Source organism: Falco rusticolus, chromosome 3 (assembly GCF_015220075.1).
Source record: "Falco rusticolus isolate bFalRus1 chromosome 3, bFalRus1.pri, whole genome shotgun sequence".
NCBI lineage: Eukaryota > Metazoa > Chordata > Aves > Falconiformes > Falconidae > Falco > Falco rusticolus.
Genome location: NC_051189.1, coordinates 111735599 through 111755490, shown reverse-complemented (window position 1 = coordinate 111755490; position 19892 = coordinate 111735599). Strand labels below are relative to the sequence as shown.

General features: G+C 44.9%; 1 protein-coding gene across 8 annotated transcripts; it reads right to left on the bottom strand.

The window, feature by feature from the left end:
* Positions 1–7479: 7479 nt before the first annotated feature.
* MASP2 (mannan binding lectin serine peptidase 2) lies at positions 7480–13796 on the bottom strand. Of its 8 annotated transcripts, XM_037381158.1 has the most exons (7): positions 13687–13796; positions 13175–13394; positions 11713–11820; positions 11281–11412; positions 8448–8528; positions 7805–7971; positions 7483–7573 (listed from the first exon to the last, which is right to left on the bottom strand). In XM_037381158.1, the coding sequence occupies exons 1-6, from the start codon at positions 13689–13691 to the stop codon at positions 7846–7848; spliced, it is 672 nt and encodes a 223-aa protein (XP_037237055.1). In that variant the 5' UTR covers positions 13692–13796; the 3' UTR covers positions 7483–7573; positions 7805–7845. The 8 variants fall into 8 exon arrangements, with proteins under 8 accessions (XP_037237054.1, XP_037237055.1, XP_037237059.1 ...); XM_037381157.1 differs by having other exon boundaries at positions 7480–7971; XM_037381162.1 differs by lacking the exon at positions 7805–7971 and having other exon boundaries at positions 7490–7573; positions 11643–11820.
* Between the last annotated feature and the right edge of the window lie 6096 nt (positions 13797–19892).

Sequence of the window (19892 nt, the reverse complement as noted above, 5' to 3'; positions counted from 1 at the left end):
AGAAACAATGCCAAGCAATTTAAAAGCAGCAATGATTTAGTTATTTATGAGACTGCGTTCTCCAAGAGAGAGCTGGAGTAAATGGAAGGTTCAGCTTTTTACTCTTCAAGGGGAACTGAACCAAGTTTCTGGCGTTCATCTGCAACAGGGAGCCTTGGGCAAGACTGAGGCCATCTTAACAGCTCCAGGGAGCGCCAGTGACACTGTATGGTTATGGTTACCGGAACCTTTTCGGTGGTGTTGGTGTTCTTCCCTGTTAAACAGCAGGTGCCGCACTTGCCATTTTGAAAATCAGAGTAACATAAAGGTGGTAATCTGATTTTGTAAATGAACATTCTACAGTGAAGTGGTTCTCCCTCATCAGCTTAAAGGTACTAAAAGAAAATCTGAATGCGCCGTGCTATCACAGCTGCTGCTTTACGTGAACAGTGGAATAGTGCAGCTGAGCAGCTCTGTTCAGAGCCTGCAGCTGTGGCTTGCAGCAGGCTGGTATTTAGGCAGAAGCGTCACAGAATGGAGCCTTGTTCCCTTCAGTGCAGGACACGTGCCGGAGTTCTAACTCGGGTGCACGTTAAGCACGTTACTTCAAAGCAAGCGGTGTCCTTCAGTGCTGCACTACGTACAGTCTGCCTCACTCGCTCCTAACAAAGCGTGACCACGGACCAACAACTGCCAGCACCAGCTGCGAGCTTGCTCATGATTTTGCAATAACCGCTAATTCCAGCTGTTTGTACGTCCATGCATTACCTGGTTCACAGACGGGAAAGGGTCGTTTCTCCTTTGGAGCTTTTCCAGTACCCGTCATATCCATCCACTGCATATATATTTACCTGCATCTCACAGCAACCACAAAAATAAGAAAGTAAGTGAACAGGGCATCATTTAAAGCAACACACAAGTGACAGCCTACAGGTGCTGTTTTAGGTCTCCTTTGCATTTACTGCAGGCTTGTGGGAAGGTGACTCTGCATGACTTGCCCCATTCTGGCTCTTCACAGGATCTACTGCTACTACAAGAATGTGTTAAGCTCCCAGCCATTACTGCGTGACAGCTGGGGTACCCTTCTGTGTGCTTACCTGCACAGCAAATGCTGCTTCCCCGAGTTAACAGCCTGGTGGTGTGCTTCCAGAGGTCCTGCTGCCCTTCACAGGCAAGGCTGTGTAAGGCAGGGGTATTCGCTCTGCATGCCATCAGAATGCAGAACCACCAATTCTAACTTTAATAATTCTAATTCTAGACTACTAACGGACTAATTATGGATAAATTGTACCGGTACTTTAAGAGGACAGGTACTACATTTTTCTCCTACAATAACGTTAAGCAAATCTGCTGGGAGATTGTACACTATTTCTAAGGATGCTACCACTTTTTAAAAAAACTTTTTTCTTTTAAAATAACAAATCAGTTTTTATAGATTTTAAAATAATGGCAGAAATTGAAACATCTTCCAACTTACAAATACAAAATGCACTTTGACAAGAAATGGAATAGTTACCAAACAGAAGAAAATGTTTCCCATACTGCAACTTTTATCATTGTCTTTATAAAACCAATGTTTTAAATAAAAAGATTTACACAGACATTTTAAAATTTGCAAATCTAAATACTGACTTTTATTGATGCACTTTGCCATTGGTTTGTTCCAAGAGGCATCCTTCTGGCATTCCGCTACCAAAGACTTTACAACATTTTAATTCTGCAAGACACATGAACAGGAACAAAAGGTCAAATTAATTCCACATCAAACAGGGTTAATTACAGAAAAAAAACATGAGTTACATCTTTATTTGCTCATTCATAAGGGAAAAACAATAACCAGATTTTTATTTGCTTAAAGTGTACTGCTTTTCTGCACTACTTTCAGAGTGTGTAAAAAAACCTCTTACACCATCATCATATCTATCTAAAATTGGGTGCTAATAAAGGCCATGGTGTGTGGCTGTGAACGTGAGGGAGAGTTCCACAATCTGGAGGCTAATTTGTATGTGCGGTGTAGCAGTTCCAGCACTCACACCCGCCTTGTCACCAGCGATGATGGCGCACAGTGCTGGGCAGTGCATTCCAGGACCACCACAGATCGCAGCCTTTCTCCCTCCGTACACAGCCAGCCTTCCCGCTACTGGCACTGAACACCGACCCACACATCAGCTCAGTTATTCTGGGTTTCACACAAACAGCAAACGTGCAGCTCTCCAGTCAGCCTATAAAATAACCGCTGAGGTGAGCCTGTGCCTTCCTAACCCCGATTTTAAAATTTTATTGTAAGCATACACAGACAAGAGTATCTTCTGAAACTGCCTGCTGGGAAGCAGGATGTCACTAAGAAACTGTGAAATGTGGCATTCAGCAGGAATGACCAAGTATTCCAGTTTTAACTTCCCTGTAGAGATGTAGTAACAAATGAAAGAACATTAAAAATTCTTGCTACACCGACCTTGTGAAATCTTTCATAAAATAATTCCTTTCTTCCAACATAATTACAAGCAAATCTTAAGCAGCAGTGTTCAGAGAGCATCAGTATGGCCATACATGCACACAGGCTTACACAGAAATGTAATTCTTTGGGGAGGACATCAGAGAAAGGACAGCTGCTAACAAATTCAGTGTACTGAATACAACTCAGCCACCGTCCGCGAGCAACAGAAATTGTTGACGAGAAAAGGCACCTACATGCTTAATCCCTGAGAAATGAAGTCCAACAGGGCTAGGCTGACAGCGCCCTGGCTCGCCCGCGTCAAGGAGCCTCTATCCAATGTCACAGGAGCCGCACAGCGGTGCCCCAGAACGTACCACGCTTGCACTGGTGCGCGGTAACCATGGGGTGGTGCTTCAGGACTGGGACATGGCAAACCCGCAGCGGATCGGGGAACCGCACATTCCCCTTAGGGGCTGGTTGTTACTTACTGCTAAAGGCTCTTAGGGAAAAGCTGCCCTTTCTCTGCCCTTTCCCTACACTGTTTCACTCACATGGACACAGATCTACAATTACTGGGAACAAAAGAAAAAACTGGCCAAGGTAAGCTGTCACATCGAAGGTGTGCAGCTGCTTGCACACAGCCAGGCTATGCTGACAAGACAACCCAGCGTGTCTGTTGCCCAAACACGCATCTCATAACTCTTGACAAGTTGGGAAAATTGTTCCCTAAAACAAGATCATATGCCTGGACGTGGGCTGAACTGTAAGATCAGCTGGAATTCTGGAGCTCTCTAAAACGTTTACTTCAGAAGTAGGCTAACTAGTAGCTACATTGTTTAACAGGTATGCTACTGAAAACCAAGCATGAAACCACTGTTCCAAAGCGCTGCTATCTGGTTGCTATTCAGGCCTGTCAGCATGAAGTTCTGGGAACAGTCGGGACCTGGGAACTGAACCACCATCTCCTACCCACCTGGTGCCATATACTTCATCTTCCACCCCAGTGTGTGCTCCTGAGTACCCGTTATGAAAGCAGGACCCACAACACCAGCCTGTGTCTCGGTTTTTGCAGGCAGTCTTTCCACAGAATGGGCCAAATCGCTTTTTGGGTGTTCTAACCTGAAAAAAAATGAGAGAAGGCAGTCAGTCTGTCTTTACTGCTTCCCCCATGAGGTTTATGGAAGAACAAACTGATTTTAATACAATGGCTCCCTGAATTTCAATGATCCTTTTTTACAATATTTAAAAACAGAGGCAGGTGGTTAGAGTGATGGTTCATCACTCCAGTAACTCACAGTGGACCTTCTCTCCAAGCATCCTAAGTGCTACGGAATTCCTGGGAAGCAATCACTGGGTCCATTTTATAGATAAGTAAACTGAAAGCAAAAGATTTAACTGACTCCCCTGGCATCACTGATCTATGATAAGGGCAGAGGTTGTGATGAAATCTATGAAGTCATTACACATGTGTGTGCTCGGCTTTGTTTTTGGTGAACTTCCCAAACGAGGAAGGTGTTGGAAGAAAGAAAAAAAGGAAAAAAAAAAGCAAAACTGAAGGGACAAGAAGAAGAAATAAAGGAGGAAAGATATAGGGAGACAAAACTGTAAATTAACATGGCAAAATACAGGCTGAGGAAGATGCAGTAAAAGAACAGGGCCTGTCTCGCAAAAGCTGTGATAAAATGCAATAAACCTCATCTCTACCTTAAGGCGAGGACATCACAAGAGCACAACACTCCTGGCTGCGTGTCCACATTAAAGGTCTCCATGAATTCCAGCATGATCAGGAAGGCATTCTCTACCCGGACAGGTGGAGGGGTGAAGCACTGGATAGTCAGCACTGGTGATTTCTTCAGTTCTTTCTGTAACAACCTGGCTCAGACAGTGGGCTAGCAAAAAACACACCACAACAGAAAATGATGATCATAATTATATGAACTCAGTTCACCCATACTAGGTAAGCGTAGCAGATCTTTTTCTACACTAGTCTATCCCTTTGAGAAAGTTTCAGAGCCACAGTATCTACCCACCTATGCCATGAAGCTAGTCTCACACGTTTCACTAGGGGACATTTGTCACTGCTGAGAAAATTGCCCTCCTTCTCTCTGTGGCGGTGGGACCAGGGCACGATGTTACCCAGCCCTCCTGCCTCAGAAGTGGCGCAGGGAAGGACACTGGGAAACGCCACTTAAGATGGTCACAAGCCTGGAGGTCAGAAATAAGTGTGATAGCTGGAAGCTCATCAGAAACATTCTGAGGTGTTAAATTTGCAGCTTGTTTGCTGCACCAGAGTGCATAGTGGCAGGATAGCTATCAGCTCCTCAATTCCAGAAGCCTCTGAATGCAGCTTTCTTTTTAATGCCTCTGTTGCCAGACATTTAGAATGTAATTGTATTCTCTGAGCAAAACCAGCTGTGCCTCTTGCCGACACAATTGGAGCCACAAATGCTCCCTGCTGAAGAGAAGCAAGAAGGAACAGCCACAAGTGCCCCGAGGATCTCTGCTTGTTGACAGCATCTGATCACTGTGAAGTGGTGCTTTGATCAGCTGGGAACAAAGGCTTTATGATGTGCTGCAAAAGCTGTATGAGCAATCCTTTAATTGATGAGGAATGCTGGACTGGCTGATAACACCAGCATATTTTTGCACCACTGCGACACTGAATTAATTGTAAGAGGGAAATTGTTTGACTTTGAATTATATCCTCAAACACACCATGCTAACCTCCACCAACAAAAATGCCATCATCCAGTCACTAATTCCAGATTATCACCTAAAACAGACCACATAGTTTAAGATTGCCATTTTAATGGAATGGAAGTTGTGAATGAGAAAATGAACATTATTATCCCTTAACTAACCATGGATTTCATAAGCCAAGATTCTAGGCTCCTTTTACTTCAGAGAATGAAACTTGCTTCCACCTTACACCTATGCAATAGCCCCACTTGCTGCTACAGGAGGTATTTGGATACAGGTGTTTACTTGGAAAGGAAAGCAGGAACCGGTAAAAGGATAATATTTTTATTTCATGTTTGTGTGGCTCTTAGCACAACTGCAATACCACAACACAAGGAATGATGCACTTGGGTACCAAGTGTTTCTTTTAGCACAAGCTGTAATTTCAGAACAATCTTTCTCTGTCCGTCTCCCCAGAAAGTTATGAGCAGCTGCTTTTATTTGATGCAAACCTATCCATCACCCCAGTGACTGAGCATCTCTGTTTGTTCCACTCTGAATTCATTGTCCTAGGTTTTCAAACATAGCTGACAAATACACAGAGTAGAACAGTTAATAAACACCTAGAAATGCCTATTCTGTTAAAACTGAGCACTCTCCTAATTTTCAAATGCTGTCTGGAATGCCCCTCTTGGTCCAAAGAAGCTGAGAAAGCTCGACTAATTCACCTGGAGGTTCTGTCTGCCTCTGAATCCAGCCTAACAGCACACCACTTTGCACCAACAGAAATCAGCTGAGCTACAACAGGAATTAGATCTTTTCCTTTCATGCTATAGTTGCAGAGGATGATCAGCAAGCATGTTTTTTCCTTAATTGTTATTACCTCATTCTTCCCAGCTAAGTGCACGTTTCTGTAATTCCACTGATTGTGCCTCAAACTACAGAAACATTTGATGGCTATGTAGGAATAAAATGTCTTCCAGCACGCTCTCCTGAGCTGCTGCAGGTGCTGCTTAAAATACTGCCAGTGACACAGAGTTCACTGCCTCTCCCCAGGCTTTAAGGTCCCACTATAATGCTTCCCTCCACCTGCTGCAAGCCAGGCTAGGAAACACCCCAAAACCTACTTCACAGGCAGCAATATACTACTCACTGCTATATAAGTGAAAAAAAAAAAATCTGCTTCTCTTAAAAACTGAAATTTCCTTACACTGCTAGTTATCTGTCCCAGCTCTACAGCCCCTACAGGAGTAGTCTGGAGGCAATTATAGGAAGAGAGGAATGAAAACATGAAATCCTTGGGTGTGAAAAAGACTCAGCAGGAAGTCTTACTAAGCATACAAGCCACAATATAATGAGTACTATCTTTACACCTCTAACTCCCTGATGAAATCATTAGGAAGTTAGAATCTCAAATCTTCTGCTAGCTCTGCATCAGAATCCTTTCGTATTACCTACAAAACCATTTTTCCCTGGGCTCAGCCCCTCCTTCAGGATATCACAAGTCTGCGCTTTCAGTCTTACAAGCTAAAATGTGCTCTCTGTCAAATTAGCAGCTTGGTTTTGTCTTAGATACTGAATGGAAGCCTTAACGCCCCTATCTGTAAATGGCGCTTAGGGACACGGTTTAGTGGTGGATTGGCAGTGTTAGGTTACGGCTGGGCTCATGATCTTAAAGGTCTTTCCAAACAAATGGCTCTTTGACTCTATGGGATCTACTGTGTAAACAAGGGATACTCAGGTTGGTAAGGTTACATCCTCTCTTACAGGAGCCTCAGAGTTAGAAGACAGCAACACTTTGGCTTCTATTTACTGTAATGATCACATTATCTCCTTTCCTTCCTTAAAGTATGTTTAAAGGAATGTTATTAGACTAAAGCTCAGCATAAAAACATGTAAGAGAGAAAAGGTGGAGAAAAGACCACTGTGCAGTAACACATGCACACAACGCATATACACACGCGGAGACAGCCAACTGCTTATGACCAAACACTGTAGTTTCTGAAGGCCATTTGTAATAAAAGGGTAAAGGGACACATGATGAAATTAAAGGCTGAAAAACACAAACCTGATACAAAAACAGCATTAAGAAATACCATATAATTAATCTATGCAACATGCTGTCACGTGGAATTTAAGGCAAACTTATATATGCTTGTGCCCTAAGTTCAGCTTAAGCTAAGTAGCATACAGACAACCCCAGATCTATTGCCCAGGATTATGCTTCTGCATGGGAGTATACTTTAAAAATCACTTACTGAACTGTATCGTCCACTGAAGCACAAGATGCTGGCCAGTACCAAAGGCAGGAGACTCCACCGATGGCTCCTCAGCCCGGATACATTCTAGCAATGCTCTTCTAGAATTGTTCTGAGCTGCCCAGATGCTGGTCCAGAAGCTCTTTCAGGGTAGGGAATTCTCTGTGTTCTTGTAGCCAAAAAGCATCTCGCCTCTGCACAGAGCTGGGATCCCCACATGCTGTTACAGTACAAATAAGAACAGTGCCCCATTAATATCCCAGAAATTCAGAAAACTGGCCTTCACCTTGTTTTGAAGGACTAAAGGAGGAAGACAGAGACTAACAGTTCTTCATACTTCATTACATCTGTCTCCTTTAAAGTGAGTTTCCTAATTTTGATGTGAGATTTTCATAACACAGTTTGGAAAAATGTGAGTCAGCACCAATAAACTTTCTTGACTTGTGCTCACCTGAGTAGCTGAAACTAGCTGACTCAACAGAAGATACTCTGCTAGTCCAAAGGAATTTGCAGCTTGAAGATTAAAAAGCTTACACTGGACCTTGCTTTTTTCCTCATATCTCCTGGACGTGGCCACTGGGAGCTCCCTTTGTCAGGACAGTATTTTTTTCCATAAGTCTGCAAGCAAGAAAGTCATAAACTAGCCAGCACAAAAAAGATCAAATAATTTTTTAACATCTGTCATCAGAAATGCTGTCCCTTGACTTCTCAGTCCAAGCTTTAGAGCTGTCCAGAGAGTGCTCAATTATGCTTAGGCTGTACTTTTATTAGAATCATAGCAAGCTCTTTGCCAGGGGATTGAACTCTGAAAAATGACCCCCTCAAAACTTGCAAGCCCATTGTCAGTGGCTCATTAGGCCTCCAATGAAAGGTGGGTCATAAATGCTATCACCTAGCCATGAAAAAATTTCAAGTGCTTTTGCTCATAGTTCACTCTGACCACGGAACAGCTTCTGAACAGGATTAAATACAGCAGAAGTAAGCCTTGGTAACTGCTTGCCCAGCCACTCTACCCCCAGATCAGTTCTCCGCAGCATCCACCTTCTATGACACTTACTAAGCATCTTCCCAGTAAGTCAAGGCAGTGATGTTACCTCTTGTTTTGCAGATGGATGTTCAAAGCTGGTATGAAGTGACTTGCCCAAGGTAACACAGAAGTCTGCAAATGCATTGACCTGAAAGGAGTCAAGTGGCTCATCTAAAAGACTCTCCATCCCCTCCCATGGTTACGTGGAAAAGGGTCCCTCCTCCATTTACTCCAGGCACTAAAGAGTGGACATGGGGTTGGAGAAACTGAGCCTCGTAAATTACCATTAAAAGCAACTCCTGCTAAATTGCAGAAACAAGGAAATGCTGGTCGACTAATGCTCCCTTAATCCCTCAAACTTTTTAAATAAAGACCTGTTTTATCTTCAGCAGTTCACCTACAGCTGCTCAGCTCTGACTTGTTAACCTCTTGCAATAATCATCATGTTGGGGAGCTCTAGTCACTGACAAGTACGGAGCACAGTATTTCTCCATATGTTTTAAGAAGATAGTCCCTGCCTAAAGAGGGTACAGTCTAAAGGACAACAAATGGATATAATGTGGAGCAGCGAGAGGCACTGTAAGGGACTGAGAGTGTCAATTAAGCCACAAGCCACTGTGCTGAAGAACAGCATTCCTTGTGTTGCATCTGTCACGTTGAAGGCACCGCTGCCGTCCTTTGTATGAAAGCAAGACACCTAAACTGCCCTGGCGACATTCATATTACTTTACCAAACCCCTGGAACTCTGAAGCTTTGCTCACCAGAATGCACTGCAGCTATAATGCTAAGTTCCCAATGGGAGATACAGCCAGAGTCACAAAATTTGGGTCAAAAAAAATTCAAACCTTTTCAAAGAGTGAATGAGCTTTGAATATAAATAGTTTCAATCTACAAGTCTGGGTGCAGTCAAGAGCAAATCTGAAAGGAATATCAGGGAACAAATGGGTGGTTCTGGTCTTGTTGCCTGACCTCCCATAGTTCTGAAAACTGCAACAAGAGCTGGACAAGAAATTCAAGTCTTCAGGTAGCTGCGATGCTCAGAGGCCTTTCACAATGGCTTCTCTTTTACCAGCTCCTGCCTGATCTACCTTCTTTTTTGCCTAGTAACACATGGGAACTGCAAGAAAATGAATGCCCCAGAGGCTGTCATCAGCTTTCAACAAGGAACAGCCTCTTTATTGTCTGCAGGAGGCAGATCTGAAAGGCAAGGAACCAAGACATACAAGTCACCAAGCAAGAAAAGCCTGCAGCCCTTGGGTGGACTGCAACAGGCAGGTCAGGAGGGAGGGCAAACCAGCTCTTCCCAGCACATCTGTCTCCATCTCTGCCTAAGCGAGCAGAAGCTTAATTATCTCACGCTGGAAAATAGAGAAAAAAAGAGCCTGTCAGTATCAGCCTGCTCAGACAGAAGCACAAAAATCAAAGGGGCAGCTTTTGCCCTCATCTCATGGAGGCGACCTGCAGAGACCTTTGCTTTGCAGCCCAGCCCAGTGGCTGGAGCATCTTCAGTGCCTGAATCTAAAGGCCTCTGAAATGTGAACAGCTGCACCACAGTAATCCCCAGTGCCCACATCTCCAGCCATCAGGGTAGCCCAGCCCTTCAATATTGCTGATAAGCTCCCTCTGCTAGAGTTATGTTCAAGGAGGGGAGCATAACTGTGCACACATGAATGGTCAATGCAAAGCTGCTAGTCTGCACAGCTATTCATTTTGCACCTTCACATTAAGACCAGGGACAAGCTTTATAGCATAAGTAAATCCATATGCTTGTGCTAAAAGCCATTGCTTTTGGAAGGGGAGGCTGAAAGAATAGGTCTGTTCCAATACACTGGAGATATGAGGAATCCTGAATTAGACCCAGGCAGCCGTGGCTGGAGAGAATTTTTAACAGAATGGAGTTGGGAAGCTAAATGCCAAGGCAGCCTTAAGCACGGTAAGTTAGATCCAATCCTGCATTTCAGCACCAGGGAGATCAAACCAACTATCTTCCCACCTATGACAAAACACTTAGTGAGCAGTGTGTGTGCTGTTTTTTTTCAGACAGGATTCAGCTCCAGGTGGGCAAAGTTGCACCCACCAAGGATGAATCTGACACCACGTGTGGGCACATGTTTCACTCCAAAGCGAATCCTGAGGTGCTGATCAGTGTGCTGATTCAGACAGACGCTTTGCTGCCTGAAATAAGCTTTCCCTAGCTGTGAAGTGAGAAGCAGAGCTGAGCAGAAGCCAACTAGGTAAACCTCACGCTGTATGCCCTTCTGAACAAAAGATCTGTGCCTGGCCTTGTCTCCCATGTAACGAGTGGATCACTGTATCTGGTGTCAGCAATATGTGGACCATGCTGCTTCTTGGCCTGTGTCCTTCTAGGGACGGTAAGCAAACTGTTTCTCCGTGAGACTTCACACTCTATTGTTAGTTTTTCCAATGTATCTACTAACTTGGGTCCGGAATACCCTGTATCTCAGTACCCTGGAAGCAAGATACAGTTTTGCAAGGCTGGCTGCACTGGCAGCCATGAAGACTGGAAGTGTCTGTGGAAGTTCAAGCCCAGTTTCTTGCTTCTCTGTGCAGCCCGTCTAAAGCTGAACCCAGGTGCGTGCTGTGCCTAAGAAGTAACCAAAACCAACTGGCAACGTACCACTTTACTGCACACAGTACTGCTGTCCCTAACAGCAGCAATTAGCCCACAGCCCCTCTGCAAACCCTGGTTTGTGTAGAGCACAGTCTGCTCACAGCCCTGACTAACCCCCGGTACCTTCTTCCAGCTGTACCAGGCACGTAGGGAATACTGAAAACAACGATGGAAAACCCACAGCTTTCACCTCAATGCTAGTATCAAGACTGGGTTTAAGCAGATGTTGTAGGTAGGGAAGTATCTCCTGGTCTAGCAAGAACTCACCTGTGCATGTCCTCTTGTTTTCATGCAGTGTGTAGTCAGTCCGACAGCTGCAATAGTAGCCCCCCACATAGTTGTGACAGTGATGATTGCAGAGGGGTTCACCGTCAAACAGCTGTTTGCACTCATCAATATCTAATGGGTGAAGCACAGAATTAGGCAACCAACACCCTTCAACAACATTGTCTCAGTCTGAGCCACTCTATGTTTGCCTTTGCCTGCTGTGCCCTTTGGCATCTGCCTCCGTACGATGAGACTGCCTTCTCCCACCTAACGCCAGCAGCCACAGCGTATGAGAGCGGAGGGAAGCACCAACGCCACCACGGCTGCATCTCTTCTACCTACAAGAAGGACTGGTCTCTTACCTTCAGCAGCATAAAAGGCCTCAAAGCCTGTGAATAGTTTCTCATTGGAGTAATCAGACCGAAACACTACCATGAGGTTGTTGTCAACGGAGACGTATGTCTTGTTGCCCGGAGCCTCCTCCGTGTCCGTACTATCCTTTCCACACAGCGTAGCCAAGGTCCTCCCACCAGAGCTCAGCTGTGAAATGGGCAAATGTACCAGATGAGCACAGGGCTTTGCTCTTCCCAACCTGCTGCCACAGCTTGGAAAGCATGTGTTTAACGGTGTGAGAAAGGAGGCTTGCATGCTCTCAAAAGGTGCTTCTGGAGGTCAGTCCAAATCCAGATCCAGATAAGATTTCCCTTATTTTGTGTGACTTAAGCCCATAATTTTGTCTCCCTTTTTCCTTTCAGAGGCCCATATAAAGCTGTGATACCAGCCTGGGCTACCAGCACAATGCTTTCTTTATAATGCTCTTGTTAACTTGGTGCTTTCAGCGACAGTCAGATCTTGGTAAAACCAGAGACAACTGGGGTAAAAACGTTTCATACACTGACAAATCCAAAGGTATAGTAAGAGATCTCTTTAAACTAGTGACTCGCTCTGTGATTAATTTATTCCACTTCTGGCTCCTCATTTATCTCATGTTTTTAATACAAGAGAAATGTTCTCATACATGAGGTTCATGTTGTACATGGTAGTGATAGTACCGTGTACTACAGACCTACCAGAAATGAGTACTCTGTCCTGCCCAAAGGGAAATTACATGAGGAACAACATGGATTTGGGGAATGGGAGCAACTTGCCCTATAAAAGAATGGAAATGAGATCTTCCTAAATGGCAACGAGGCTGCCCGATCTAAGTACTGCTGATGCACTGGTTCTGCATACTCCCTGTAACACAGCTTCCTCTTTAACGTGTGTCAGGTCCATGCAAACGACAGAAAGAGGGCAGAGGCAGCATGGCCTCAAACCGTGACAGGGCTGCCCGGATTAGAGCACATGCCAGCAGCACATGGAGTACAAATCTTTCAGGGACACCACTTATCACTCAAAGGCTTCCAGTATCTTTGTTTCTTTTCCTGAGGTTGCTTCTCACATTAGCCAGCAAACACACCATTGCAAGTGTTGCAAGTGCATGTTTAGACAAGCTGACAGTATCTTGTTTAGACTATCGGTTACACTTTAAGGTCTCTCATACTCTGTGTAAAGCAGTACTTGTCAATTTAAAACACATACTGTAACTTCAGCAAAACGAAGCTCAAATGTTTTGGGCAAAATTTCAAGCCTTTTGCTTCACAAGAGGGGAATCAGAATTTTCTGAGCAGAAACAACTCCAGTTTCAGATGTTCCAACCCAACAACCAGTTCTATTTCCTGGTCCCGTGGGCCTCAATAAACACATAATTTAGAAATCAGCTGAGCCTGAACTTTACTAGCAGACTAGAATCAAGTGCAATCACAGTTACGTTGGGCCCTGCGTGTGTCCAGAATCACATATACACAGTTTTTAACAACCTAGCCTGCTACACATTGCCCTGCCCTACACATACCTTCACATAATCGTATTCACACAGGTAGGACAGCTCCAGATTGAAATGGGTGAAGTAGATACGGACAGAATATCCCTTGGGGACAGTAATATTCCAGATCCTCTCCTTGTGATTTGGGTAGACATTTGGGAAGTTGGGGGATGTGATCCTCCCATACATTTTCTGCAGCACAATGCTACTGCTTACTCCACTGTAAAGCACAGATAGCAAGACAAACAGCCTGTGTCAAAGGAACAGAGATTAATGGAGAAAGAGTGAGCACCAACTCAGATCATATCCCAAAACCCACACGTCCCAGTTGCTATTCTCGACACAAATCAGTTATCTCAGCGCTAGAGGAAATCCTCATGTCCAACACCCTTCTCATTCAAAACCAGAAGAAATCGGGAGGTATCAGTGGAGTCATACTGTAGTAACAGCTAAACAAGATGAGGATCACCCTCGTGCCTTCTCAGGCCTGCAGAAAACCAAGTGGCCAGAGGAGCTGGGGAGGTCCCTGCGACTGCACTCACCTCATATCGTCTTGCTCTCCTGTCTGAGCCTGCTCAGCTCTGAGCCCTGGGGAAGGAATCTCTTCTGATGTATTTGCATTTGGGGGTGGATGTATTTATTGTGTGCGCTCTGCTGTGTTTGTCTGGATGTTGAACTCTGATGTTTATCTCCCTTCCACCCCCTTCAGCCTCCCGAGTTCTGGGAACAGCAATCACTAGAAACCAGGCTTGTTTTCAGCCCATGAGGCCTCAGTCAATGACAAGGAGAGGCAGACAGAGATGGAGTGGATGGATTAGGAATGCTGCAGGCTCTTGGAGGGAGCCGTAGTATCATAGCTCTGCAGGAAGGCAGGCAGTGGGAGGAGGTACAGAGTGGCTCCAGACAGTGTCTGCATGGGGGAGTGAGGGAGGCTGGGCAATGCTCTTTCTCTCTAACCAACTGATCTACAATTGCTATTAATGCAAATGACATATTACTGGAAGTACAGTTTTTTCCATTGTCAGAGCAGGAAGGTGATGAAAACAAAATAATGGGGCACATTACAGGATTTCAGAGCAGCAAGTGAGTCTGGCTAGATGGTTCTGTGTAATGGGGCAGGAATACTCAGGCAACACAACACCACAGCACAGAAGTTCCAGAGATGCAAAGTCTCCCAGTTCCCAGCTGCATAGTTTAATCCAGTACAAGCTTGTGTTGACCAAAACCTGCTCCATACCTTGTTCATACGTATAGATTGCTTTTTATTCTGTCCATCCTGGAACACCCACAAGGTGAAACGATACTTAATAAATTTCTGTCTTTTGAACCTGGCTTGCTACAGAAACAAGACAAAAATCCTCTGTGCTCACATCTGCCTGTGTAACCTAGCTTACTAACTTTAAAAGCCCAACAGTCAATTTCTACCAAATCTGGCAGAAAAGAAGCAGTTCCAAGGGTATCAGTGCAACGGAGACAGACAGTTGAATGAAAATGAACTCCTATTACCAGGGATTCTCTTGAGGAAAAGCCGGAAAAATTAACTCAAATTTCTTTTAAACATTCGTGGATCCACACAGGGGTTTCACTCTGCTGTCAGACCCCAGGGAATCCACCTGAGAAAGCCAATGCTACAGGACATAAAGCTTTATTAATTCCACTGCTTGCAGACTGCTTCTTTCCAAGTCAGCCTTTAGGTTTCCCACAAAACTCCTATTCCAGTGCATACAGAGACAGGCCTAAATTTACAGAGAGCGAAAAGCCAGCTATCTTAACGCTGAACCTAGGTCCCACCTTTTCCCTGACAAAAATGGACAGAGGGCAGGGAACCTGATTTGCAGCAGGGAACAGACTACTGCACTGCACATACAGGAAATCTATACCGAGATATCCTGTAATTAAATGGACACCTTTTGATACTCATTTTTGAACAGCCAAAAAATCATTACCCCAGGCAGTAAAGCTGGTGCTGGCAGGAAAGCAGGAGTTATTATATGAACAAAACTAAAGCCAATAAACCATCCAGCAGCAGGCTGCAAACAGAAAACACCATTTAATAAAAGTGAAGGAGAAACCAGCAGCAGTAATAATTACTTGCATAGCAGCAGCACCTACAAGCATTGTTAATGGAGAAGAACCCAGAGGGGACTAGCTTTTCCCATGGCCCACTAGCTGCTAAAAAGATCCTATCAACACATGCAAGATGTGGACTTTACACTGGTTAGAAAAGAGAAAAGAGAAAGAAAATTTTGCAAAAAAAATAATTAAAATCAACCTGTGCCTAACTGAGCTGGTGCCTGGTTCCCACAGACACAAATACTTCCAGAAGCATCCCACATCAGGCTTCCTGCTCAGTTTAGTAGCAAAGGCATGGAGAGTCAATTCTAATCCTAGGTCTGAAAAGTTTCTCACAGCTCCAGAATTTGATGAGTCCCCTGAAGCTGATGGTTCCTGCTTAGCACTGAAGTACAAAAGCTGGCTTAATAAATTGTAATCCTGGAGACTGAGAAACTGAATGCTAGGCGCACATATTGGCTTTCCTCTGGCATGGTCTGTGGAGAGTAAAAACTGCTGTGATTTTAGTCCTTAGCAACCTGATACGAAGACCAAAAACATTGTCCCTGTTTCTTTGCCCAGAAACCTTCCACATCCAAAAAGGCTGCTGGGCATCAGCTAGCCAGGTGCAGCAGTATCTTGAGAACAGTGTGACAGCTCAGCTCAGGCCCCACAGATGCTCCTCTTGCCCACAGTTTCCCTTCCCTCTGCACAGCACTAAGTCAGCCTGAAGACTGAGTGGACTTCATCCATGTCACTGCAGTTTCCAGTGCTCTTTAAATTGCCAAGTTACTGACCCAGTTTAGGAAGCTTGGGTGTTATCTGAAATGACAGATGCCTCTTGAGAAGTCTGCCCAGCTGTCTTCTTGTGCCCCTGTCTCTTTCCATGCTTGAGGGCTGGGGTAGCATAAAGGCAAACCCTCATTTTCAAGAGAAACACCAACATGTGTTAAAGCCAAGTTCAGAGAAAGTATTTCCCCTTGAAAAGAAATTTAAAAAATCTTTTGTGGAATGGAGGAATATGGAATGACGCAGAGATACTAGAGAGCCCTCATGTTCTTCCTCAGACTGTGTAGTCTCTCAAAATATGCTTTTACTACTCGACACTGAGGTCTCTCAAGGAAAGGTTTCAAATCCCTCCTGTAGCAACAGCAAGTGCAGACAGCTAAGCCAGGCACATGAATAAAACAGCAAGAGTAGAGCTGCTCAGCCAACACAGTGCCCCTCAGGCTGGTACCGCTAAGATCTAGAGACCTGATCTCCACTTTCCCTGCAAAACCAGACAGCAGCAGGAACCAGCTGAAAAGATGAGAAGGCTGGAAACCAGCTGTGCAGCTAGGGCCTTCATCAAACTTGTGTGAGATCCAGGCTAGGTCCCAGGGTAGCTCTTCAGTTCAGATTTCCCTCTGACCCCAAGTTTTGAAATTGCAAAAAAGTCACCTGAGGTAAATTCTGTTAAAACTACGCTCCTACAGAAAGAGCTTCAGCTGTGACAGACTTGTAAAAATGAAGTCAACCCAGCCCCATATCCACTTAATCAAAAAAATTCTGGACAGCTCTATTCTCAAATGGACCATGCAAAACCACACACTGCCTCAGAAAATCGTCTTGTGCCAGGGGAGAAAACCATCCTGGGTCTTTGAAAGGCAGCTCCTGCATTCTGACAGCAATTCCATGAAAAGCACTGCAATGACTGATCACAGTCAGGACCAGATGTTTCAGGTGCAATGAACAGGACAGCAAGCATCTGAGTGTGCCTCCAGATCCAAAACACAGGTTCAGTGCCAAAGCAAGAGGCTGATTAATGAATGGAGGAAAAGCACGGACAGGCTTTCCTGGCTTCTGAGACAGTGCAGTCACCTTACATAGCAGTGGGTATCCTTGTGTCACAAACCAGGAGAGCAAATGAGCATAATAGTTGCTTGCTGTGATCCCTGAAGACATTGCTCCCCACTGCCCCTTATTTCTCAAATGCCAGCTGCCTCTGCAGAGCCCTAAGAGATTTCTTGGATGCTTGTTGTTCCATGGCTAAATCCAGTCCTCCTGCATTGAGGGGTTCAGAGGACTGGGGGGAGTAAATGCAACAGCAGAAAAGGCGTTCTGTTTCCCTATTACAAATCAAATAGCATGACTGACATCAAAAGACAAGCACACAGACGGAACAAGCAGAGCATGGAGTGGGGCATGGGGAAGAGCCTGGCTGCTGTGAAACAGGAAAAAAAAATCTTTCTAGGAGAAAAAAAGCAGACAGAGAAGGCTCATGCAACGGGGCAAGACACTTTCTTCTGGGGCATGCTTCCCTCCTTCCCATGCTGTCTACTGCTACCTCATTGTTTTATATTGTTTGCAAAGATGGAGTCCAGCTGCTACAGAGTGCTAAAGCAGATTTCTCCAGGAGCAAAAAAAATTACTGGACTTGTCCTCTCTTGCACTAACTGACTTCCAAAGGACAGCCAACGCAATTCTATAGTGTCGTCCTCATCTGAAAGCACTCTGATCTGAGCTCAGATTGTCTAGAAAGATCAACAAAAAATCTGGGGTAAAGATACTGGTTGACAGTTTTGCTTCTTTGGCATGAACAGAGCTCTCAAAACCAAGGGTAACTATCATCTGCATGGGGCTGGTCTCAGACTGTGAAACACGACCTCTCCAGGAGCACCACAAAGCTCAGAGTGCAAAGTACATGTCTGTGAATGTGTCTCTGTGTGTGCACATGCATGTATTAGAAACTATGCATACACAATTTATACATTATGTATGTATACACACTCAAAATGGTAATGTTTAAATACCTGTACAACTTCTGTTCAACTACACAGCTGCAGAATCCAAAGGCAGGTAATTTTCATGTATGCCAGCCCACTTCAGCCACCGCATGGATGGATGTGTATGTATTCACGCACCTGACTATGCAAATTCCAGGGCAAACCCCTGCACTCTACACACTCATCCCCTTGGGAAGGGAATATGACAGCACGCAAGTAAGAGATGCTGGTCACATTGCTCTGCCTTCTCCTGGAAGAGCTCCAACTCTACCATGGGGAAGGCAGCGTAAGAACTGCACAGGTCAGGTTCTCTTCCCCTCCCCATCTCCCCAGTGCCATTAACCTGAGTCTCAAAGCTACCGTCTTGCTCCCGCCCACATCCTTGGTAGCTGCAGCATGTCTGCTGGGCTGGCTCCAAGTCTGTGACTTCACCGGAGCAGCTGTTTGTGCTGGGATGTGAATTTGGTTACAATTCAGATAGAGCTAGAGCCAAAGCTATGAAATCCACCGCTGTCTTCTCTCCAAGCAAAGATGCTATGCACATTACAGGCACAGCCAACATACTTTCCTTCAGTAAGCCTGCCTCCGAACTACTAAGAGGAACAAAGGGGATGGGTGTATAACACATGTCTAACATGTATCTCTTGTCCAACATTAAGTCTCACGCAGGGAAGGCAGACTGGGGGCAACAACAAAGAAAAGCAAGAAAAATGCATCAAATCTCTGTACTAGGTGACCCAAAGACCAACCAAGAATGAGCCCATCAAGAGCTCCCTATTGTGAATAGAGTGAGGCTAACCAAAATCCTCCCCTGCACCTATCGCAGCCTCATTCAGCAAGCAGCTTGGCCCTGCAAAGCAAGTAAGAGACTTTTCAGCTCCCAGAACAGTACCCAGGTATGACAATCTCATTTAGAGAGAGTTGCTTGTGGTTTACACACGTGTCACAATGACTGGAAGGCCTGGAAAGTCACTTGCCAGCTTAGAAAAGGCTATTAGCATGTGCCATTTCCTCCAGTGCACAGGCTCCAACAAGAGGATCCACTTGAGCAGTAGCCTGTCTCCAAAATCATTCTCTGTCAAGGGAGAACTGAAAAGCAAGCTTGGCAGAAGAACTATATCCATCTCCTGCTGGAGCTTCCATATAATCCCCCACTGTTACACCCTTTCTTAAACAAAGCTCAAACCCTTCCCCGTCTGCAGAACCAGACTCTGCAGAGTACAGCGACCACCAACAAGTTTGGGATGAAGTCCCAGTTTTTCAGAGAAGGGGAACCCAGACCTCATCTTCCACAACAAAACTACAGCAGGCAAGTTGCTCTCAGCTGAGAGCACAAGGTCTGCCTTTGGAAGTCAGAGCTTGGCTGCTTGTCTCTATTTCCATCCCCCTTTCATTTCTTCCTCCTTTCATGACTGCTCTTCCTCTACATGAAATGATTAACACTGTGAAGAACTGTATTCACCTCCCAAATGTATGACTTGCTGAGACTGGAGGAGACAATAAATTCCTGAGGCTCTGTCTCTGCTCAGGAAGAGGGAGAAGCTGGGAAACATGCTAAAGAACAGGTTTCAACAGCATTAGGACTGGCAAATTCATTAAACTCACTTGCAACAGGCTCCTTGTCCATATATACATCCAAATGCATTTTCTATTCACCCCTGTTCAACTCAAAAACATTTTTCATCATTTCTCTTCCTCTGCAATTGTCCACAACCTCAGGTTTTTTTCTAACAAAGAGGCTATTACCCCACTAATCTAGATAAACAGTAAAGTCAGCCCACAGGAAGAGCTACTGCTCAGACATTAAAGAGTTAGTACAATACATGGAAACAGACAAATATTCGCTCTGGCTAAATTCTCACTGAATACAGACAACCTCATTCCTGCCTTAGAGAAAACAGATTGAAGGCCCTGTCAAGAGTCAACAGTTG

What these genes read in the sequence shown, in the direction of transcription:
- MASP2 (XM_037381156.1), bottom strand. An exon ending in GTGAATACGATTATGTGAAG is followed by an intron (nt 11,821 to 13,174) that starts GTATGTGTAGGG and finishes CCCATTTCACAG; the next exon opens with CTGAGCTCTGGTGGGAGGAC. An exon ending in GGCCTTTTATGCTGCTGAAG is followed by an intron (nt 11,413 to 11,642) that starts GTAAGAGACCAG and finishes TTCACCCATTAG; the next exon opens with ATATTGATGAGTGCAAACAG.